This window comes from Carassius auratus, chromosome 37 (assembly GCF_003368295.1).
Source record: "Carassius auratus strain Wakin chromosome 37, ASM336829v1, whole genome shotgun sequence".
NCBI classification, from domain to species: domain Eukaryota; kingdom Metazoa; phylum Chordata; class Actinopteri; order Cypriniformes; family Cyprinidae; genus Carassius; species Carassius auratus.
In genome coordinates, this window is record NC_039279.1 from 14,330,781 (window position 1) to 14,347,664 (window position 16,884).

The window sequence follows — 16,884 nt, forward strand, 5'->3', positions numbered from 1 at the left end:
AGAGACTTGGGCCAGTTCCGGAGGAGAGACGTTAGAGGGGAGCTGAGTAAACTGTAGTCCTTGATGAATCTTCGATAAAAGTTGGCAAAGCCCAGGAAGCGTTGAAGTTCTTTTATGGAGCCGGGTTGAGGCCAGTGTGTGATGGCGTCCACCTTCCCCTGGTCCATCTTCACGCCACATGGGTCGATGATGTAACCTAGGAACTGGACTGAGGGCGTATGGAACTCACATTTTTCGGATTTGAGGTAAAGGTGGTGTTCCCGGAGTTTTTGGAGTACGAGGATGACATGATGGATATGTTCTTGCTTGGATGTGGAGTAGATGAGGATGTCGTCGATGTAGACAATTACGAACTTGTTAAGGTAATCTCTGAAGACTTCATTCATGTAGTTTTGGAAGACGGATGGACTGTTGGATAACCCATACGGCATGACCCGGTATTCATAGTGCCCGGAAGGAGTGATGATAGTCTTCCATTCGTCCCCCTTCCGGATGCGGATTAGGTTGTAGGCGCTCCTCAAGTCCAGTTTCGTGAAGATCCTGGCTCCGCGTAGTTGTTCCAACGCCGCTGGGACCAGGGGAAGAGGATAACTGAATTTGACGGTTTGTGAATTGAGGTGGCGATAATCGATGCACGGCCTCAAGCCTCCGTCCTTCTTGGCCACGAAGAAGAAGCTGGAAGCGGCAGGGGAAGTAGATGGTCGGATGAACTCCTGAGCGAGGGCTTCCTGTATATACTCCTCCATGGCCTTCTGCTCCGGGATGGACAGGGGATAGATTCGTCCTTTAGGAAGGGTTGCTCCAGGCAGGAGGTCAATGGCGCAGTCCCATGGCCTATGAGGTGGTAGCTTCGTTGCCAACCGCTTACTGAACACATCCTGGAACGCCCGATATTCAGGAGGGATGATATGATCCATCTTCGTGTCGGGGCTCTCCACTGATGTGGACTGGACCGGTAGGGAAGACTTCCTTAAGGGAGGACTGACCTTGGGGATTTTAGCTGGAGGAGTGATGCAGGTATGATGGCAGGACATTCCCCATTTCAGGATCTCGCCAGTGGGCCAATGGATGTGAGGTTGGTGGAGGTTAAGCCAGGGGCGTCCCAGGATGATGTCTGCGGTGGATTCCTCCAGCACCATGAACGTGATGTCTTCTTCGTGCAGGAGTCCCACGCGGAGGATGATTGTGGGGGAGAAATAGTGGACACGACCCTTGCCCAGCGGCTTTCCCTGTATGGTGGTTACTTTGAGTTCGACAGGGCTTCGGTGATGTTTGGCGTTGAGACGAGTTAAGGTTTGCCGGTTGATGAAGTTCCCCGCCGAACCGGAGTCGATGAGGGCTTGTACCGAAACAGAAGAGCAAAGGTGTCTTAGAGTAACCCAGGTCTTAGTTAGATGAGCAGTTTGAGGAGGTATATGGATGGTACTCACCGCTGGGCGTGGAGGTCGAACTGGACAGGATGGTAAGAGGTGTCCATCTCCCCGACAATAGAGACATAGCCCGGCGTTGATCCTCCGCTGACGTTCCGATGCGGACAGATGGTGAGAGTCCACTTGCATGGGTTCAGGTGCTGGAGGAGCGACAGATGGTATAGCGGGCGGAGGAAGTACAGCGGGAGTGAGCAGATGACAGGCAGTGAGTCTCTGGGCAACTCGAATGGATTTCTGAATGAGATTCTCTAGTCCTAGTGAGTCTTCGTACACAACTATCAAACTTTGTATCTTGTCATTCAATCCGTGGCGATATGCTGTAATTAAGGCAGTTTCATTCCAGCCGCTTATGTAAGCGAGAGTACGGAAGCGTATGGCATAATCACTCACAGATTCATCTCTCTGTTGGTGAATGGTAAATAATTGGTCATGGACAGACAATGCAGAAGTTTGATGGCCAAAGACGGATTTTAACTGGGAACAGAAGTTAGTGATGGATCCAAGGGCAGGTGAGTTCGAGTCCCAGAGAGATTGAGCCCATTGGAGGGCCTTACCTGAGAGTAGGTTGATGATGAAGGCTACTCGACTGCGTTCGGAGGTGAATAAATGAGAGTTGGATTCCATATAGAGGGAACACTGTAGCAGGAACCCGCTGCAATCCTCCGCCGTGCCGCTGTATGTCGCTGGTTTGGCCATGGGACTCGCAGGGGCAACTGAAGAAGTGACCGGAGTTGTAGCGGTGTTTGAGTTGTTGACAGCCGGTGAAGAAGGGGGAGTTTGTTGCATCAGTGAGGACCGTACAGCGTGAACCAGTTGCGTGAAGGGATCCGCGGTGCGGTCCTCGCCCGTGTCCGAAGAGCTCTGCATGCGGTCTGGTCTTCTGTCAGACACAGACGAGGACACAGAGGATTCAGTGATAAGGTAGTTTAATGTGAATCAGAGGTTTCAGACACAGGTGAATCTTGACACGTGGATAGAACGGTGACAACACAACTTCCCTTATGGTGAACGGTGATCCAGATGGTGCTCAGATGAAGACGATGGGGACAGGAAGACTGACGAGGATGAAGAGGGTTCAAGAGTTCAGGTAGGTTTAATAATGGTGTTCAGGCAAGTGAGGAGATCGGTGCAAGACCAGACGAAGGGTGATGGTGACTGATGGCTTTATATGTGGTTCTGGTGATGATGCACAGGAGTTCAGAATTCGGGTGATTGGGGACGAGTGGGTGTGGCGTAAGTGTCCGATTCCGGGAGTGTAGAAGGTGTGGCTGTGACACCCAAAGGGGTGTAGAGCAAAATTTCAAAGACCAAATACCGTATTTTTTCGGACTATAAATCGCACCTAAGTATAAGTCGCATCAGTCCAAAAATACGTCATGACGAGGAAAAAAACATAAATAAGTCGCACCGGACTATAAGTCGCATTTATTTAGACCCAAGAACCAAGAGTAGACGGTCTGTAGACGGTAATGTTTTCTGTTAGTTCATCTCTCTCGGTTCATGTCAAATTAATTTTGATAAATAAGTCGCACCTGACTATAAGTCGCAGGACCAGCCAAACTATGAAAAAAAAGTGTGACTTATAGTCCGGAAAATACGGTAGTTTAATTTTGCAAGAGGAAAGAATTATGAAATAGGTGAAGTCCACATTTCATTCTGTTGCCACAAACTGATGAAGTACTGCACATTCAGGCTGCTGATCCGAAAAGTGAAAGTTTATGCCTGTAAAATTAATATATTTAGTTTGAAACACTACATTTATACTTATGTTGTTTTGTTAAAACACCTCCATTAAACAGGCCCCACATGTCTACGCCACTGTGTGGGAAGATTTGCATAACCCCGCCCAAATGTTCACACAAATAGGCGGCGTAACTTTGATTCTCGCGGTTGCTGCCGGCGTCATGTTGTGGAGATGCTGTGTTGTTCCAACCAAATATTCAGATGTGTGCAGCTAATTTTATGGAGGACTGTTTCCTGATCCTGGGAGACTAGACTACAATGCTGGCTGTTCTGACTCACAGTCTGTAAGTACGTTTACATATTTAAAAGATTTGCCACTGATGATTCAAACGAGAGTTTTGAGCAGTTTAGAGTAGGGCTTGTTGTTTGTCGTTTCTCTGATCACAAATGCAGACATGGTTTTATGTTTACCGATGAGCTTTGTAAAAATACGTGTTTGAGAAAGGCAGGGCATAGAGGAAAAACAATAATGTACAGTATGTGGAAAATAATGTTTTTGTTGAACCTTAAACCGCATAAATTTCATTACACCAAATACACAAAAAAATGTTCTTTTTAGCTATTTCATAAGACCCTTTTAACATTTAGTGTTGCTAGTTTGTTCAGATGTTTACGCCTAATTGGGAAAAGTAGCAATAATGATACTTGGAAACTTCATTAATAATTTGCCAGCTATTTTTAAATGTTGTTTCAAGGGTGGGGAACAACTCACGTTTTCTCTGGATCAACACACCAGTCACCATCCCACTCCCAGCCAACAGGGGGCAAAAAATACTCCTGCTTTAGCTTCACTTTGCCTGTGACATCAGAATACTTGCTACGACTCAGCAGACCAGTGGTGCCCCATTTTCCCAGAACATGAGCCTGGTTTTCATACTGCAAAAGAGACAATGGATAAACATTAGCTCCTTTCTCAAGACTTCATCTTTCCAGACCTAAAATCATAAAAAAACATATTTACCAATTCTGCAAATACTTTGAACATTCCCTCTGCATACTGATTGAACTTCTTTTCTTCTGTTGCCAGCCCAAGCCACATGTTCACACGTAACTGGATGGGAATTTTCAAACCTTTTTTCTTGTCCATGGGATACTGTTGACAAATGGTCATTATGGGATAGTTTTCACAGAGAAAATGTAAACATGTTTTATGTCACATGTTTAAAAAGCAGCATGGAACCAACTCTCAATACCTTCATAAAGACAGTCTGGGTCTTTCCGCAGAACTGACCACACGCCTGCTCACTGTAGGATGAATAGAGCACTTGATGGGCTGGGATGCGTGTGTACGCTACCCTCTTCTCTCCTCTCAACATCCAGATAATCACATCAGGCATGCTGATCTGAGACTTTGAAAAAAGATGTTCCACAATTAATGTTGATACAAATTATGTTTAAATAAATAGTCAGATTCTATTATATGATGACAAAATGAGTGCTTTATAGGAAGAACTAATAACTGAATTGCCACAGTTTGTCAGGTTTATGGCACCAAATCTTTAAGAGAGACTTTGTTTGAGGTTCATAGTAGCAGCTACATATTCACAAACAGAACCTTATATTCCATGTCATTTCTGTGAAATAATCATGCATCTTTTAGCTGGTCTAATATCGTCATAGTCAAAATAACAATGCCACCCAGAAAACCACATGTAAAAACAGACGTGTCTAAGTGGACAGTTCTTGGTTAGACTAAGTGGCAATGTGAACTGGACTTTGTCAAAAGTGAAAAGTCTGGGAGATTTTTTTTTAATACATGGGTAGCAACCTAAGGAAAGTAAAAGGGACAGCAGTGGTAAACGTATGTGAATGTGTATTGATTGAAAATGCAACAATATAAAAATTCGGTTTGATACCAATAAACAGCTTATTATTTTCATGGATAATTGATAATAACTAAAATAGTAATCTTAAATTAAATTTAGTCACAACATTATAATGTACAGTATGAAAAATTGAATATATATATATATATATATATATATATATATATATATATATATATATATATATTTGTGCTGTCAAATGATTAAATCGCATCCAAAATAAAAGTTTTTGTTTACATAATACAGGTACATGTATGTGCACTGTGTATATTTATTATGTATATAGAAATACACACACATACACTATATATTTAAAAAATTTACATGTTTATACATTTATATATTTATATTATAATATTTTATATACAAATATTTTATATATAAACACATTTTTTTCAGAAATATATAAACTCATGTGTTTATATTTACATAATAAATATACACAATATACACACATATTATTATGTAAACAAAAACTTTTATTTTGGATGGGATTAATCGTTTGACAACACTAACGTATATATATATATATATATATATATATATATATATATATATATATATATATATATATATATATATATATATATATATATTCGTAATCACCTTTGTAGCAATTAGTAGTCAAAAAAAATTAAAAATAAAAATAAATCTTTGTGTATCCCTACTTGTAGCTCCATTCCTACACTGGATAAAAAAATACCTCCTCGGCGAGTTGCTTGAGTTTGTCTAACCAGCCTTCAATGATGCTCAAGCACTTATTGACATCTGTGGCTTCCTCAAACAAGTGTTTTGCTCCCTTCATGATGTTCTTCAGAGCACTGTCCCGCAACAACTTCATCTGAATATCCAGGGCTGTGAGATTGGGCTTCCCCTCCAGGTCAGGGATTTTGACACTGAGGACACAGAAGTTTGTAGTAGTTTAAACATGCATGACAAAAATAAACACCTCTCTGCCATTAACAATGCATGTAGTGACATCTTGATGATTGTTGATCTAAAAGGATGTAAAGTGGATATTACCTGCTGATATCTTCCATTAACTGATTCATAAGCTTCAACCAGATTTCTAAAAGTCTTTCATCTGTAGCTTTGGACTGTACTGCAGACTTTAACACATTGAGGTTGGTTTGCTGCAAAAGAAATTGCATTGAAAGATCTGATGCACAAAATAATTCATTATATTCATATAAGTCCACTAAAATCGACACTTGATTACTAATATAAAATTTGGTTTACAGTGCCCCTATCATGCCATTTTAAGGCATTTTTTAAATGCTTTAATTTTCTCAAAATATGAATTTAAAATCATCTCATTTTCCAATGATTCTCAAACAATTCGTTCAAAGCATTTCTAAGATTCAATCTCTCTAAACCCCTCCTTTCTGTGAGCCTACTCTGCTCTGATTGGTCAAATGGCCAAGTCTGTTGTGATTGGCAGGTCACAGAAGATAAACCCATTGCCATAATTCCATATTTTATATTTTATCCATTATTTATTATACTTACAGGCTGAGATTCAGTGGAATCCAGCTGGTCCAAATAAACTGGGTACTGAGCCATTTTTCAAGAGCAAGCGTTTTGTGAACCCGAGATTAGAGAAGCAGTTATCATTAAAATGACAGGAACACACACACAAAAAAAGATTGGGGTTGTACTGCTGTGCTACAGTGGAAAGAATGAATTTTAACCGCTGATTCTTTGCAGCCTTATCTCTTGGAAGTGAAAACAAAACAAATTTACTTTCACATCGGACACTGAGTATTCTCGACATGATGTTAACCATATGAACAAGCTACAGTATTTGAGGGAGGGGTCAAGCTGTTCGCTGCTGGCCAACGTAAAACATAAGTGGGCTTTCTGACAAATGTGTTTCTCTGTGACGTGTATCCTTCAAGGAAGTGGGATTCCAATTACTGACGACTCGTTTAGGCTGTTCAGATTCATTTTTTATTTTGGGAGACAATAGCTTTATTTATCCTGCACTTTTGGCTTTACAACTCTGCAGATTGTTTACATTCACATACAGCTACAATGCATGAAAAGCAATTTGAAATGGCATAATAGGGGCACTTTAAGCAAAACAAGTTATGAACCACTGTTACATTGCCATTCAAAAGTTTGGGATTGCTATGATTTGTTATGTGCTTCTGCTCATCAAGGCTGCATTTATTTGATCAAAAACACAGAAAAAAGTAATATTGTGCAATATTATTGCAATATAAAATAATGATTTTCTCTTTTAATATCCTTTAAAATATAATTTTTTACATCTCAAACTTATGAACAGCAGTGTACTAACATGCAGATATGTAAACTGTCCAAACATTCACTTACCAAACGGTTAGATATATACAGAATGATGTTTACTGAGTCTAACCGGTGACTGATATCCTCCCAAAAGGACGTGAGAGCAATCACAGGCTTAGTGTCGGCCCAGGGCAGGTAGTAGTAATTATTACCTGGAAGGACCAAACAAAAAGCTTAACACCACAGATCCTAATTTCAGTTACTTTATTACACACCAAATCCTTCAAAATGTGCATCACCATCAAAAACAGCACAGCTGTATTGTGTGGTCGACGCCAGAGGTTTGCATGTTAGGTCGTTCTTGTTGCCATAGTTGCCAATGCTAACTTCAAACTGAATAGGCTCCCCGGGTTCTTGGATCATAGTTGCACTATGAAACACTGCACACAGACAATACTTCCTTCTGCGCTGGTATTTCTATTCAAAAGAAAAGGAACACAACCCTAAATAAGGGTTTCAAGTGGAAAAACTGCTTTGCATGGAAAAACTCAACAAAGAGCTTTACCTGAACTACCAAGATATCGTCGCTTGGTATTTCTTCCACAGACTTGTCAGCCTTTCCATCAAGTTTTGTAGAGAGTTCAACAAGAATTCTGCCTCGGTAAGCCACCCCTTCATCCTGCAAATATATACAAATCTTTCAGCCTACAAGAAATGCATTTTTGCAGCAAATAAATCCTCAATATTTGGGAATGGAAACAAATTCATCACTGGCACTTGCCTTGCCAAAATTAAGGTCTTCATATGGGTCAGACAAGCCTGAGAACTCTCTCGGGCTGCCATACAGATTTATATAGCACGGCCCAAAAGCAGGCAGGAAGCCCATCTCAGAATTCTCAGTCTCTCCTGTGAAAAAACACCATCAATAAAAATCTGTTCCAGTGACATGATAACGGTTGGGTGTTAGAGTGAGGTTTGTTAAAGCATCCCTCCAGTTAGTATAATTAGTAAAAAAAAATCATTTTGATTAGTGTTATAAATTATTTGAAGTGCATTTTAAAAGTGAAGAAATTTCATACATTCATTCATGCTGTGATTTTAATTATATGGATAAACAAAGTTATTGATGAATGTTGGCATAATATGATTCTACACCAATGAACAATAACAAAACGTATATACTACTTGCCCAATAAAAATATCAAAAACTATTTTTAAATAGTTTTCTTGTGCTCACCAAGACCGGATTTGTTTCATCAAAATAAATACAGTACTATAGTGAAATATTATTAACACCTTGTCTCTCTTTGAACGTGTAATTTATTCCCTTGATGGCAAAGCTATATTTTCAGCAACCATTACTCCAGTCTTCAGTGTCACATGATCCTTCAGAAATCATTCTGTTATGCTGATTTGGTACTCAAAAAGCAATAATATATAATATTATATATTATTAACATTATTCCAATATTATAATAATAATATTATCAATACTGGAAAAAAAAAAAGCTTAAGATACCTTTTTCAAAAACATTTAAAAAATCGGAATTATTCCAAACTTTTAACCAGTAATGTAATTGGGATGCTTAATTAAGCCATGCCATTTTATTTAGCTGATTAAGGTTATCATGAATTGCATAATTTCATTTCTTGGTGTGCAACATGATGCATAAAATGCTAAAAACAGCATAAGTGCTATGCATGCACAGACATTCATAGTAAGCGCAAAGTAACTGCAAACCCTTGGGTACCAAATCCTTTCAGACCAATATGAATAATGGTCGGTTTGAGAGAACAACGTATTTAATATTTAATTTAAGGTTGGGGGTTCGATTCCCCGGGAATACAGGATATGTAAAAATTGATAGCCTGAATGCACTGTAAGTTGCTTTGGATAAAAGCGTCTGCTAAATGCATTCATTTAATTTAATTTAATTTAATTTAATTTATACAACTTAAAAGAACTGCATGGTAACTAGGATTTTTTAATGTCTATATTGCGTGTTTGGACACAAGGGATTGCAGATCTGGAATCAGCGTTTATATTCAACCTTCATCTGCTGAAAACTCATCTCCTGCATGATCCCCTATCACAAAGAAAACAATCAATAAAAGGTTTTCAGTTTCATAGTATATTTACAAAAGATCCGGACATGACCTCTGCGTTTAAAAAACAAAGCGTTTGACCTGAAAATGATTTGTGTATGCTGTCATTCATACCTTCAATTTCACCACCAGAGGATGCTACTTTGGTCAGATCCAGATACGTGGTGCCTATGGCATCATTCCCACTGAGGCGATCCCTGAGAAAGAGGGGGAGTCAGCTTAAATGTTCCAGTGTGTCACAGAATCAGTCCAGCTAGTGGTTATCTCAGTTTTTCCACTGTTCCCTGAGCAGCTTTAGTCTGGTTTAAGGGCAGGAATGCATTGTGGGAAAGGGTGGGACAGCACCACTATGACTCACACTGCCTGCCTGTGTCCTCCCAGCTCAAAACGATGACCAAACTTTAACCCCCAGCTCACATTCCAAGACTAATAACATTGGGAATTCTTTCAACACAAATTTCAAAAGTTCATATCCTCCGCTGTGGCCATGCAACCTTACTGCCACGCTTCGATACTCACCAGTCAAATACAGTCAGCCTGATTCTTTCACACATGGACGGGAACTGGAAAACAAATAGCACCAATGGGAAACTCAAAAGGAATAACTCATTTACAAAGTGCAGAAATAAATCTTTTCCCTATCCAGCCAACTACCTTAACCTGTAGGTTGAGCTGTTGGTTCCACTCGGGGTTTGCGTTTTTCTCAATTATTTGTGTACAGAGCTGAAAGACATGTAATCATAGTTAAGACAGAAAGCAGAACGAATAAGAGTGTGTATGTTTGGGTGGGCTTTACCTTTTTGCCAGCAAACCAGGCCTCAACAAATGGATCCACTAGATTTTTCTTGTTTTCTTGACCCCCAAATGCTGCTTTTAAAGTCTGGGTGAAGGAATCATCCACTGAAAACAAGCATTTCAATGTTACAACTTCTCTCACTTTAAAGTGAAGGTATTCTTTCCCACACTGGGAAAAATAATCTGTTTAGTACTAATAAATACAACTACAAGTTACTTAAAGAAGCAGTTCACCCAATGATGAAAATGTACTGACCCATCCAAGATTTAGATTAGACTGTTTCTTCAACAGAACAAATTTTGAGTTATGTAGCATTACATCATTTGCTCAATAATGGTTCCTCTGCAGTGAATGGGTGCCGTCAGATTGACAAACAGCTTATATAAACATCGCAATAATCCACACCACTCCAGTATATCAATTAACATCTTGTGAAGCATGTGGATTACTTGTGAATTAGTGTGTTTAGTGACTCATTCTGACGGCACCCATTCACTGCAGAGGATCCATTAGTGAGCAAATGATGTAATGCTACATTTACATCTCTTTAAAACTCATATACATCTTGGATTGCCTGAGGATGTTTACCTTTAAGCAAATTTTCATTTTTTGGAAGAACTATTCCTTTAACATATTTAAATATCTTCAATTACATTCACTAGTTAAGTTATACTAAAAAGCTTCTTGACTTATTTTTTAAACAAGAAAACATACAGTATGATCAAAATGGTCATAAACATGAAATACTGGCTGCCTTCAGATTTTTCAGTGATTAGCTTAATTAACATAGACATTGGAGAATCAGGGAAATGATTCGTGTCTCTCAGCAGGGGAGCGTTAACAGCCAATGGTGACTCAACAGCTAATAGCAGGGAATGGTTTCGTGTCAGCTGGTGCAATGCCACCTTAAAGGGTCAGAAAGTGACCCAATGTACCAGCTAAGCATCCCAAATGTTGCCATTCCCTGGACTTACAATAGAAACCACATCATATCACTCCGAAAAGATTGTCTCCTGTGCTGCTTTAGAAAACAAATGTGTAAGGAATAACTGTAATACTCTGGGGGATGTCCTCAGCCCGAAACACTTTGAGTTTAAGAGTAACCCATCGGAGAGCTACACCAGTGGGCAGCAGCAGGTTACTCTCCACATCATCTTTATCATTGTCCTGCTCCTTCTTTTCCACCTGCCAAATAGAGATTAACCAATGGGACCAGTTAATACAGTTTGTGTAATACAAGATTTTTTTTTTTAAGTGTGTGCTATTGCATATTCAAAATAAATAAGAAAATAAGGTGCACCTTTTAATGGAAAAAACAAAACAAAAACTAATTTATAGATGAGACCTGTATTTGTCAATCTATATATTGCAAAGATGTTAACATAAATTATGTTCAGGGGACGTACCGGCGGTTCATCGCCCGTTCCAAGCACAAACATGCTGACTTTGAGATAACCTTTCGCTCCTGAGCTCGAGTCATCTGGGTCATTCAGGAGAATCCATTTCTTCATGATACAGTGAGCTATGGTGAAAAAAAACACTTTTTTGAGCAGTCAGTTCAACTACAGGTAAAATGTGAGGAATATTTTCTGAGTATCAGAAAACTACCTGCTTCATCATAGATGTAACCAATATCTAGCTACAAAAAGAAAACAAATTATTTCTAAAAGTTCATTTTGAATTACACTGTGGGTCTGATCGAAAATCTACATTTTGGATTTTACTGAATTACCTTAAATTCACCCATGAGACAGTCTGCTCTAAAAGAATTGGAGTTATAGACCTACAGAAAAGATGAAAATCATCATCATCATCAGTAACTCTTCCACAAAATTTGATTTCTAATTTTCAATAAATATATGATCATTTAAATATGAAAAAAGTGGCGACTGGAATTGGCTTTTTTCTTACCCGGAAGCTTATGACCTCATCAAACAGTTCAGAGGGCAACATGTTGATGTTAAAAAAGAAAATCTGTAAAGATTAATATATGTGACATCAGTGACATCGCTTTTAGGAAATAAAGAATTTTCAAATAATCAGGCATAGAGAATAACAATATTTAAAGGGATAGCTCAATATTGAAATTTCACTTTTTTTTGGTACCCAAATATTTCAAAATATCTTCTTCTGTGTTCAGCATAAGAAAGAAATTCATACAGGTTTGATGGTGAGTAAATGATGAAAGTGAAATCTAATTTCAAAAGAAATTTCATATACTATATAGTTTTACATTATATAGTTTATCTATTGTATGTACCACCTTTGCAAGTTTTTTAAAAGATGTTTTTACAGGCTCACTATAAACTGTGAGGATGAATGCATGATTGATAATAGAATCATTTGATCTACTGAACTATGATGAACTATTCCTTTTAGTAGTAATTATCTAATTAATAAAAAAATTAAGAGTTGTACAAATACTACACAAAAATATATACCTCATCAAAGTATGGGTTATTTCCTTTCCTGATCCTAGTCCTGTGTGTCTCTCCACACACATGCACTTTGACCACAGGTTTGATGTTATTTCCAGGCAACTGACGTCCCTCAATCACCCGCACGCGGATCTATGACAGAAATGGCATTTTAAAAAGACTAATAAAGCATATGCATTCAGCATTTAAAATGGAAACTATACTGTATTTAATGACTACAGGACGATCCTGTACCTGAAAGTCCTGAGGTTTGTTAGCCAAATTATGACGTTTTCTGGTCCTAAGCTGAAGCTTCGGGCCAGGCTCACCAGGAGATGTGACAGCGCCCTGCCCACCACCATCAGTGGCGTCCCCCTCTTCCCCCCCAGCTGGTCAGTGCAAAGAAAAATTATTGCACAAAGCAGAACATCATGAGTCAGATATAACCAATAAGGCAAACATGCAATTAAAGTTTAAACCTTTTGACAAATGAATCTTCACAGATTCTAGTAATCAACCTCTAACCATAAAGCATCTGAAAGATTTATTTCTTTACACTTCATTTCAGACTTAACTTTAACACACCATCAAGCATGTCATCTGTATAACACTACAGGTACATATCAATAAATTAATGTTGTGGAAAAGTTCATTTATTTCAGTAATTCAACTTAAATTGCGAATCTCGGGTATTAAATCAATTCAATGCACACAGACTGAAGTAGTTTATGTCTTTGGTTCTTTTAATTGTGATGATTTTGGCTCACATTGAACAAAAACCCACCAATTCACAATCTCAACAAATAAAAATACGGTGACATGCCAGTCAGCTAATCAACTCAAAACACCTACAAAGGTTTCCTGAGCCTACAAAATGGTCTCTCAGTTTGGTTCACTAGGCTATACAATCATAGGTAAGACTGCTGATCTGACAGTTGTCCACAAGACAATCATTGACACCCTTCACAAGGAGGGTAAGCCACAAACATTCATTGCCAAAGAAGCTTTTCTGTTCACAGAGTGCTGTATCCAAGCATGTTAACAGAAAGTTGAATGGAAGGAACAAGTGTGGAAGAAAAAGATGCACAACCAACCGAGAGAACCATAATTACTGAAATAAATGAACTTTTCCATGAAGTTCTAATTTATTGAGATGCACCTGTACATTGCTAGGTCAAACACAAAAACATTAAGCCACACTCAGAGCTAACCTGTGTTTCCACCCATGCTGCCATCTTGTTGATCCTGCATGTTTGTCACAACACCAGCAGGTGGCTCGTAGCCAATCGTCATGCTGATCGTTGCCTAAAAAAGGATGCAGCTAATTATCTCATAATTATGTCAAATAGACTACATAAATACTGAAAGTGTCTTGAAGAGATGTTATCAATGCAAGGCTCATCACCAAATTACATCCGATATTTATTTTTGATGATTATGTAAACATGCCTCTCAAGTTTATGTTATGACCAAATTAAAATAAACCAGGCAACTAAGCCGGTCTGCTGTAGAGTAGCATTCATTTTAAATAAAACTGACAATACTTCTTGGTAGCAGTAAGTATTAACAAATTGGATAAGGTATTTAATAAAAGAAAACTGAAAAGATTTGAATCTCGTGTAAATGAGTTCTGCGAGTGCAGCTTATGTGTGTACCTGCTTATATTAAGATTTTATTCAAATATAACAGAATATATTTTCTTTAACATGTAATTTGGTTTAGGAGATAAAAACACTCACTCCTATGGTCTTGCCATTTTCATCCACTAGAGCCAAGTTTTTCACTGGGAGAGACTTAACCTGGCTACTGGCAAGGTCTTTTAAAGAAACATTTGCAGAACCAATTAACCTAAAACAAAAAATACACATACATATAATAAAAACACAATGCGTAAATTTTTTTAATGGGAGAAAAGATCTTTGTGTGCTCTCTGTTAGGTCACAAGTAAGATCTCCTCCAAAAGTAAATAATGCCATGCAGATTAATACTGTGATCGGGACACTTATAGGTCAGCATCCAGAAGCACCCTCAAAGTCAGTTTTCCACCGGAGAATTGCCCTAGCTAAGTGAAAAGTCACAAACGATGAGAGATTCTGCATTTACCTTCTGAAAACATTGCCCTGTTAGCTCTACACATTTGATTAGCGTGCTGTTGCGATATCATTTCACAATAATGACAAGGGTGTGTCCACAAACATTGACACAAACAGCACAAATATCTGCGTTTAACATTCATAAAACCATTCAATATGAGGTCAATTTTCTGTCTAAAAGTTTTGCAGTCACGGATAAAAAAAAATAAGTGTGAAACCAAAATGTAAAAACGTAAGTAAAAATATATTGCACAATGTCTCAAAATTAAATCAAAACTTTCAAAAAATGGTCACGGATTGGAAAATTGAATGCATCTAAACCAAACCATCTAAATCAAAACTTTAAACATTTTTAATCATATTGCGGAAAACTGAAATACTAATGCAAAATTATCTGACTTGCACCCAAAATCATGTTTTCCTTCTTTTTCTAGTTTTTTTTGTGCTCAGACAGCTTCTGCTCATATTTATATTTTTTTGTATGTTTATGCTGTTTTTCCTTTCACTCTTGTTTCCATGTTCTGCGATTGCTTTCAAATTCCAAATGTTGCGGAAGGTTATAGTGTCATGTAAATCATGGCGGGCTTAAGCATTATAATTGGTCCTCTAGTTCTAGATTGACAGCTCCTCCTCTAGACAATCAGCTGAAGAGGAGCGTCGACATCACTCCAAAGTGCCTAATTGGCTGCAAATGCTCAGTGTTCACTAGTACTGGTGAAAATGAATAATCGTCAGCTGGGGTAACATCTTTCCATTCAGGACACTGTGAAATGTGTCTGCCTGTCAAAGCTGTATGCTGTGGATGCGTGATTAATGGATTTGACAGCCAAATTAGAATTAATGAAAAATCTGTTAAGACATTCTTCCCAAAAACCTTGATTACAACATCCTATGACAATAAAAACGACAGTTGCATTGCGCAAAATTCCCTACATAGTCTCCAACCAAATATTCAAAATCATATGATCCAAGTTTCAAACAAACATGCCAAAGCAAACATATAAAGCAAAGGTAACCACACCCTCCAACATTTCGCCTCATTCTTTTTCCTTTATGGAATGTTATTTCTGAGATCCTATGCCTGGGGTGATTCCAAGTATGATTAATATTTACTAACCTCTCAGTAGCATTGTTTAAACACATATTCTTTAAACAACTTAGCCTCCCTGTACTTTAGCATACACACTACACTATTTCAAAGGAAATCTATAACTCTAAATGTGCTGTTCTACAATTCTGCAGTCGTTGGACTAGATCAGTGTCGTGATGCTCTTCATTTGCCAGACTCTCAGACAGACCTGATCTGAAATGCAACAATGCTACTTTTGTTCCAAAGAGCAAAATAAATGTGCCCCACAAGATTTTGCCAAGTATGTTGCTGGAACAACATCATCTCAACATCCAGGGACTACATTCTCAGAAAGTCTTAACCTACACATTAACGAATCCTAAATTCAGTGGGAATCTATCATTTGATAAGCCTGCCCTATTCCTTAAGATGTTGATCCAGGAAAAACGTCCAACAGGAAAATGCCCAAAATCTTAAAGATCCCATGAAATTTAAGGCTTTTGTTCATTTCTATCTAGGGTGATTATCATTAACTAAAATTATTTTTGTTAAATTAAGCCATAACAATAATAATTAAAAAATTCTAATAAAAACAAGAATTGCTAATTGGAATTTGGAAATGAATCAAAAATAAAACTTAAACTTACACTGAAATAAAAATACATTACACCTAGACAGTAATATCAAACAAAAATCACAAACACACATAAAACAAGTTCAAATGAAATGTATAAAAGCTAAAATATTAATATAAAAGATGATAGTATATAAATAATACCAAACAATGCTCTATATCAGGTTTGTAACCTAGATTAAAGATTATTAGATATGTGATGCTCCAAACATAGTGATTTCATCAGGAAAGAGCATTGCTAGTTCAGCCCTTTCAGAGTCAGTAAACATACAACACATTGACCGAGGGAGGTACTTTAAAACCCAATCACATAGAGGAAAACTGAGCAATACCTGTGTTTTTTTGCTCTAACTACCCCATTGTAACTACTTAGATGCTGTTGTGCAACATTATAACTAGTGCTCTTTAGTGTTTTTAAGAGATAAGAAACTGTCATAGCCCAACAAATTAGCTTTTTTTCCCTTATATATTTAACAAAATGCATATTTTAACCAAGCTATAGTAGCCAGCATAATAAAAT

At 38.0% G+C, this 16,884-nt stretch overlaps 1 protein-coding gene across 5 annotated transcripts in view; it reads right to left on the minus strand.

Moving 5' to 3' along the window:
• Positions 1-16,884, minus strand: part of myof (myoferlin) — a 33,716-nt gene that overhangs the window by 15,030 nt on the left and 1,802 nt on the right. For 2 of the 5 annotated variants that reach the window (XM_026222982.1, XM_026222984.1), the window contains exons 4-26: positions 14,308-14,416; positions 13,780-13,873; positions 12,824-12,957; positions 12,593-12,721; positions 12,063-12,125; positions 11,884-11,934; positions 11,760-11,790; positions 11,558-11,673; positions 11,210-11,336; positions 10,152-10,255; positions 10,010-10,078; positions 9,875-9,918; positions 9,470-9,552; positions 9,301-9,336; positions 8,031-8,155; positions 7,815-7,928; positions 7,549-7,726; positions 7,337-7,461; positions 6,023-6,132; positions 5,703-5,895; positions 4,367-4,522; positions 4,135-4,266; positions 3,886-4,049 (exon numbers count right to left, since the gene is read on the minus strand). In XM_026222982.1, the coding sequence (XP_026078767.1) occupies positions 3,886-4,049; positions 4,135-4,266; positions 4,367-4,522; positions 5,703-5,895; positions 6,023-6,132; positions 7,337-7,461; positions 7,549-7,726; positions 7,815-7,928; positions 8,031-8,155; positions 9,301-9,336; positions 9,470-9,552; positions 9,875-9,918; positions 10,010-10,078; positions 10,152-10,255; positions 11,210-11,336; positions 11,558-11,673; positions 11,760-11,790; positions 11,884-11,934; positions 12,063-12,125; positions 12,593-12,721; positions 12,824-12,957; positions 13,780-13,873; positions 14,308-14,416 (2,487 nt within the window). Of the gene's footprint in view, positions 1-3,885; positions 4,050-4,134; positions 4,267-4,366; positions 4,523-5,702; positions 5,896-6,022; positions 6,133-7,336; positions 7,462-7,548; positions 7,727-7,814; positions 7,929-8,030; positions 8,156-9,300; positions 9,337-9,469; positions 9,553-9,874; positions 9,919-10,009; positions 10,079-10,151; positions 10,256-11,209; positions 11,337-11,557; positions 11,674-11,759; positions 11,791-11,883; positions 11,935-12,062; positions 12,126-12,592; positions 12,722-12,823; positions 12,958-13,779; positions 13,874-14,307; positions 14,417-16,884 lie in introns of those variants that run through there. The other 3 variants (XM_026222983.1, XM_026222986.1, XM_026222985.1) reach the window with 2 other exon arrangements.